The sequence below is a fragment of the Apostichopus japonicus genome, chromosome 9 (genome assembly GCF_037975245.1).
Source record: "Apostichopus japonicus isolate 1M-3 chromosome 9, ASM3797524v1, whole genome shotgun sequence".
In the NCBI taxonomy this organism is placed as follows: Eukaryota; Metazoa; Echinodermata; class Holothuroidea; order Aspidochirotida; family Stichopodidae; genus Apostichopus; species Apostichopus japonicus.
This window is the reverse complement of record NC_092569.1, coordinates 23,623,234-23,629,667: the sequence shown is the minus strand read 5'-3', so window position 1 is coordinate 23,629,667 and position 6,434 is coordinate 23,623,234. Positions and strand designations below refer to the sequence as shown.

The 6,434-nt window shown below is 34.6% G+C and overlaps 2 protein-coding genes across 2 annotated transcripts in view; one reads left to right on the top strand and one right to left on the bottom strand.

Annotated features, from left to right (window-relative positions):
- LOC139973579 (fibrinogen-like protein 1) overlaps positions 1 to 6,036 on the bottom strand; it is a 15,019-nt gene extending 8,983 nt beyond the window's left edge. The window contains exons 1-3 of the mRNA XM_071980368.1: positions 5,914 to 6,036; positions 4,004 to 4,081; positions 839 to 1,144 (exon numbers count right to left, since the gene is read on the bottom strand). Of these exons, the coding sequence (XP_071836469.1) occupies positions 839 to 845 (7 nt within the window). The 5' untranslated portion in view covers positions 846 to 1,144; positions 4,004 to 4,081; positions 5,914 to 6,036. The remainder of the gene's footprint in view (positions 1 to 838; positions 1,145 to 4,003; positions 4,082 to 5,913) is intronic.
- Positions 1 to 6,434, top strand: part of LOC139973029 (fibrinogen-like protein A) — a 141,235-nt gene that overhangs the window by 111,695 nt on the left and 23,106 nt on the right. The gene's annotated exons all lie outside the window — the stretch shown is intronic.

Genomic DNA, 6,434 nt, shown 5'->3' with positions numbered 1-6,434 from the left:
TTTAAAGGTCTTAAGTCTTTGTTGAGGCCGGTGGTGTAACACTTAATACGAAAGCTCTAATCGTTTTTTTTTCCCGTAAATGTTCAGTTACGGATTTGAAGTTCGAGGCAATTAAAGTACATTTTAGGTATTTCACAGAATATCTATGAAGATTGATATGTTCGGAAACGGGAAATCCTGCAAAATTATCACGAATTGATTTTTTTGTGTGATTATTAAACGTTAGCGGAACCGAGAACCCGTTTCACCTACGTAATTGCTCTATTAACAAAGAACACAGTAGAAAATGTAAATAACATTGCTGGAATCACAAGAGAGGGAAGGGCTATTAGACCATACTCAGCATTGGGAATATATACCGTTTATAAACCTGGGGTAATATGGGGGCATATTTGGCACCGAGGTTTTCAGCCACGGAAATTATCTGCGGACGTGGAAACTTGGTATGGAAATCTAGTGGTAGTGAGTACAAATCTTGGTTTTTTTTGGGGGGGGGGGTTACGAAAACCTACCATGGAGGAGGGGGTGCATTAAAGCATTCTCATATAGACTGATCGTCTTTGAATAAAACAAAATGTGTTTGATAAAGCTAATAAAGGACTTGATGACCTGTTATGTAGATAGTAATATTAAAATATATCACTTATTGTGTATGATGTCATCAATACTTACTCCCACAGTAAAATCACGCAAGCTCACTACTACAACAATACCTAGTTTAAACCTAAGCAGCCGGTTACTGAAATAAATTGTACAATTATATAATTTAATATATACACATAAACCCACTAATACTCAAAAATGACTGATCATTGATGTATGCGTACACAAGACTTACCGTCCATCCTCCTCCGTGAGTCATATCACAGAATACGTCAAGGGGTGATGTATTCCATTTTATCGGTTTAATCGGGTATACACCCTCGGTAGTGACATCCTCATTAAACAGATCCAGGCAGTCTGTTATCTGCTTACAGGTCTGTCCGTTACCTTGGTAACCCCTAGTACAGTAACACTTGCGTTCGCCGCTGCGTTTCTCACAGACTGCATTAGCATCACAACTGTATCCTTCATTCACGCTGATCAGCCCATCTGTACATTTAACCGTCATTGTACAATTGTGATTCACGTAATATGGACCATTCTAAAAACAATGCAAAAAGGTATAATAACTAATAACTAAGCTTCCATATCTTAACTCTTAAGAACTATTAAAACATGAAGACTGATACAAGAAATATGTAAACATCATTCTACATGAATTCCACGTATTACATTCCAAACCTTGTTTGCTTTCACTTCGAGGAACAGAGGTCGAGTCGTGACTGCAATGAGTCACTGAATTCCATTTCGGATTACTTGACTCTTTCTGTTACTAGTTACGTTTGAAATATAATAAAACCTGACACTTTCCTAATTGCTAAAAAAAAAAAAAAGATGTCAAAGAAACTTTGTTGTTACTTCCGCTGCATAAATGTTCCTTTTCATTTGCAAACCTCAACATATAGTCGAAATTATGTCACTTTTACACAGCAGAATTGCATATATCCTTACATTACATAAAAAAATGGAATATCTGACATTGCAATTGTACACACTTTTCTAGTTTCTTTAGCTAACTAATTCCTTGGAAAAATGTTTCGGCTGTTTAAATATTTAACTGAAACCTGCTGGAAATTGGAATTTGACTTTGAAACGCAATAATCTTTAATAACTGTGAAATATCACACCCTAGAATTGAGGATAGATATGTCAACCAGCAGATGTCTAATATAATTTCACCACATGTTTCGTCCTTTGCGGCACTTTAATCTGACAGTCAGTTCTTGATTAATATCTTACATATAATTTGAATGGTATAGGCTGTCCATATTTTAAAGCTTTTCTGTCCGAAATATCACATCAAATAAAGACTAGTGGTTTCGTAACGAAATTGATCTGGTTGGCTCATTATAATTTTGTAACCAATACATGTGACGCTAAATTTTAGGAATGTAGCTACTCTCATGACAGAAAATGGACATATGGCATTACATGCAAGAGATAACATATCTCCTTGCAATGGGACTCCATTAATACGGTTTTGAAAAAAAGTCTTATTCGCGAGCCACAGAAAACTTGTTAGGCAGACGCGTTTTTGCCCACCCGTGATTTAGACGCCTGTTTTAGTTGCGATCAGTAAAAACACGAAAACGAGTGACAAAACAGTATAGACCTATGTCATTTATTTGTCATTATTACGACTTCAAATTGTTAACCAGAAATCTATCTCCTTATCGTAGTTTGCTCATAATCAAGACAAACGTACTGTACACATCTAAGATACGTCAATTTGAATACTAAATAATCGATTTGTTTTCCAGGGTAAAAGACTATCGATTAATATTCGTTTTTTATAAAGTATCTCCTAGTCGTAACGATTGAAGAAGAATATGGTGTGCAGTGTTGTATTGTATCGCTTTCACAATGCAACGGAATATTTTCCCCTCAAAAAGACCTTGGAAGGTCGAGTTGTAAGTGATTTCGCATTTATACTCAGAGGTTTCACTAATATCTGGTTTCATTAAAGCAGTGATCACCAAGTCATATATGCGATAAATCATACTTAATCACTTACATTACTAACTGCAGTTTGTTTCGCCCTATGCTGTCATGTATCAGCCTATTCATATCGTAATCCTTTTTCGTTTAGGTCATTACCATTGTTAAACATTTATGTTTTCGCTAATATTATTCATATTACACACTTTTTGTTCTACATTTTTGGGAAATATTTCTATACATCATTCATATGAGAAATGTATTTAAACTTGAACTTGAAATACAGAATCGTGATCACGAAAGTTATAGACTAACATTTCATAGAATGACTGTTTCGGTTGTTGTAAAATCTTCACAGGCCGGAAAACGACTGCAGCGTTTGTTATCGTTTTAGAATTTCCATTATGTCGAGAAAAACTGTTTGTAAATCATTTGCAGGCTCATGTAAACTAGTGCCTGTACCATTGTACTTTTACAACCTGCCAGGTGGTTTTAAAATTGATTGTCGCAGTGTCTAATATATTACACGATACTTGAAACCTCATCAAAATATCGACGTCCTTATTAGGAAAGCGAATTACACATAATGCACATGAGAATCAACAACACAGGAAAAGTGATCTTAACAATAAAACCCTATAATTTTTTTCATGACTTTTGAACTGACTCAGCATCGAAATAAATCGTTCAAGCTATGTCATGTAACAAGGTAAAATGTAAAAGCTAATTAGAATGCATTGAATTGAAGAGAGAATTTTCTGTTAACACTTTGTTTGTCATAAGCTGTTATGTCATGTTGTACGATGATGTTCGACCAGTACAGGGTGGAAATAAACAGGTTATCATATATGTGTCCAATACTTTACATACAAACAAAGAGAAAAAAAGGATATTACGCCAAGTAAAAATATTAACAATTTAAACAGAACAGCTATTCAATTAAGGAGTATCAACAAATTAAGTCCAATGTTTGATATGTACAAAGAAAGACTGATATGATTTATTATAATAGAAAATTGTATAGGTTGTACACCATGATAAAAATTATCGGCTTTCTCTAAAAGTTCATAATATTTATAACCTTTGGTAAGTAAAACACAATTCCCTTACCGGAGAGTATTCACATGCATATGAATGTATTCCCATAGTAATATTATATGAAAAAGGATACTTTTGGGGAGGGGGAGGGGGGGGGGGTACCGTAGAGGACCTGTTGGGCAAGGGCGAAAATGACAATTTAGCTAGAGCAATAGTCCTCACTTACGAATAGTTTTAAAGTGACTCGGAATGTTGGACTGAAATAACAATTGGTCAATTTTACATAATTGCTTGGAAATAATTTCATCCATGAAATATAGTTCATATGGACATATATTTCAATAAAGCATTGGTTAAAAAGATAAACTTAAATTGAAGCAGAAACTTTATAACGTTCGCATTGAAAGAACAGTGGTTTATTTACCCTTTTGAGGATGGAAGTATAGAGGTTTTTGTCTGATAGAGATGCATTCAAAATGACCAAGAACTGCTGACTTATCCGCTGTTTCCGAGACAAAAAAGAGACAAAAATGACTGACGTTTTCATTCCTTACTGTTTAAAACAAAAAATTATCACAAGACATGCCACAATTTCTACAATCAGCTTCGGTTTATCTGTATAAGAGATCTTAGAATAGTTTGTGACTGGAAGTTGTCATTTTGTAAATCTATATTATCATATTGCCACTAGTATCTGAATCCATTCACTGTATCATTGTATTTTCCTTCATATATATGCAAGGTAGAATATTTACAATGTTGATAATGAAACCCCCATATGCCATCATTAGGTCGTGTTAAGTACTTCCTTATCTTAGATCAAAGCATTTTTCAAAAACCCTGCTTATTACAGTAAATAAATAATGTAATAAATAAGGAAAAAACGAAAAAATTAAGGAGTGTGACTCAACCATGTCATATTTAGACTTGAAATATGTCTCCAATATTGTATGTGAAGAAACATTAAATCCGAAATTCTCTTAGCCCTTCGGGGAAGTAATTCTTGACATATATAGCTCTATTCACATTATACCAATCATGAAGATAGCATGTTTGTATCCTACTATGTAAAATGCGGCACTTTCAAGCGGCTTATCGTCCTGGACCAAACCAGGGCTCTTGACAAACTTAAAAATCGTAATATGCCTCGGCAGTACACTTTTCCTGCAACCAACAATATTATAGAAATGTGCTAACATTTTCGGAACTTATATTACGCTTGTCTTTTACTAATTTAAACAAATTGAACCAAACTTGTGTGAAATTCTATCACTCTGGGGACGATGTTATTCCAATATCATATGTAATTTAGAAGTTTTGACATTTCTCATATTAAATTTTATAGGACTGATACACACTTTGTTATTTTCTCTTGCTATAGTACTCTGCTAAGATTGGAGCTTTTAAGGTTATTGTTTCACATTAACGATCGCTTTCAACATAAAATGTGCTACTTAGTTTGAAATAACTTGTACTTATATGGGATTTTTGTAATTGTACTATCTGCATTGATTCGAAAAAGTACCTGGCGGCGGGGTTTGACTTTCAAAACTAGTTAGAAATGAAGACGCTTTGCCGGACTGACGATACAGCCTGGTTTCCAATTTAACACTAATTGCGCGGCATTACTTTTAGTATAGGTCCTAAGTGAACATATTGTATTTTTGTGACATAATCTGGAACAACAGTGCTTTTAATTATAATTAACATAACTAAATTATTCTATTTAAAGTTTGATTTCATGATACAAGCTTTGGGGCGCATCCTAATCTAAAGTTAGCCCACTTGACAACTTTGTCGCTCTCAACATTGTAGTGCATTTAATTTTTTCTTTCTATCTTAAACGTAATGAAATTGAATCGTCATGACCTGAACTAAAGGACTAACTAAACCTAGGGTTATGATTAGCATTTATCACATATTTTAAGTTTAGCTCAGTAGATTAACTCTCATGTTCGTTCGTCCGTTTGTTTGGTAAATTTGTGTCTGGGTATCATTATGTGCAGCCCTCCCACACCTACCTCCCCCAACCTCACCCCACCCCGCCGTTCTCCTAGGTGCTCACCATACCATAGAGTAAAACTTGTAAGCAATGCTTAAGCTGTCTAAAGAAAGGTTTTGATGATATGGATGCTACAGGAGGTCTCTCTGTTGATCTGATACCTCGGACAATACCGGATTGACCACTGGCTAGATCACCACTCGGACAATCCAGATTGACCACTGGCTAGATCACCACTCGGACAATCCGGATTGACCACTGGCTATTTCACCCATAGCCACATATGATACTCTTGGTAAAGCTCTTCAAAAATAGGAAGCAGACCTACTCACCATTTGGTAAAGATGGCTATCGCCAAAATGAATACCAAAATTGTAAATGTTGTAGACGGGAGATGCTTCATTTTCTCTTGTATGGAAAATTGCCTTAAATAAACGATAATTTATTTTCACAATATCAGATGAATAGTATCCTTTTGTGGTGAGCATCTGCTAGTCTTCGCGTCGTCGAAATGATATCCTGAGAAGTTTAATAGTTGTAGTGTTACTTAACAATGGTCAGTCAATTAACACAGGTTTAAATCAGCCACTTAAACAGCCTGCCGCATGATAATGTTATGTTAATATTGAAGTCTAAACCTTGAAGTTTATATAAAATCTCACAAGCTGCTCCCAATCAATAAAAAGTAAAAGTGAGATACATCAGATTAATAGATTTACATTTCAAATTTTTATTGACCAAAACTATTAGCATATAACACATGATTCAAGTTTTATAAGTAAACTTTAAGGCAACACAAGACGTCTTGTTTCACATTTTCACAAGTACATATTTTTATATGGATACATCTTTC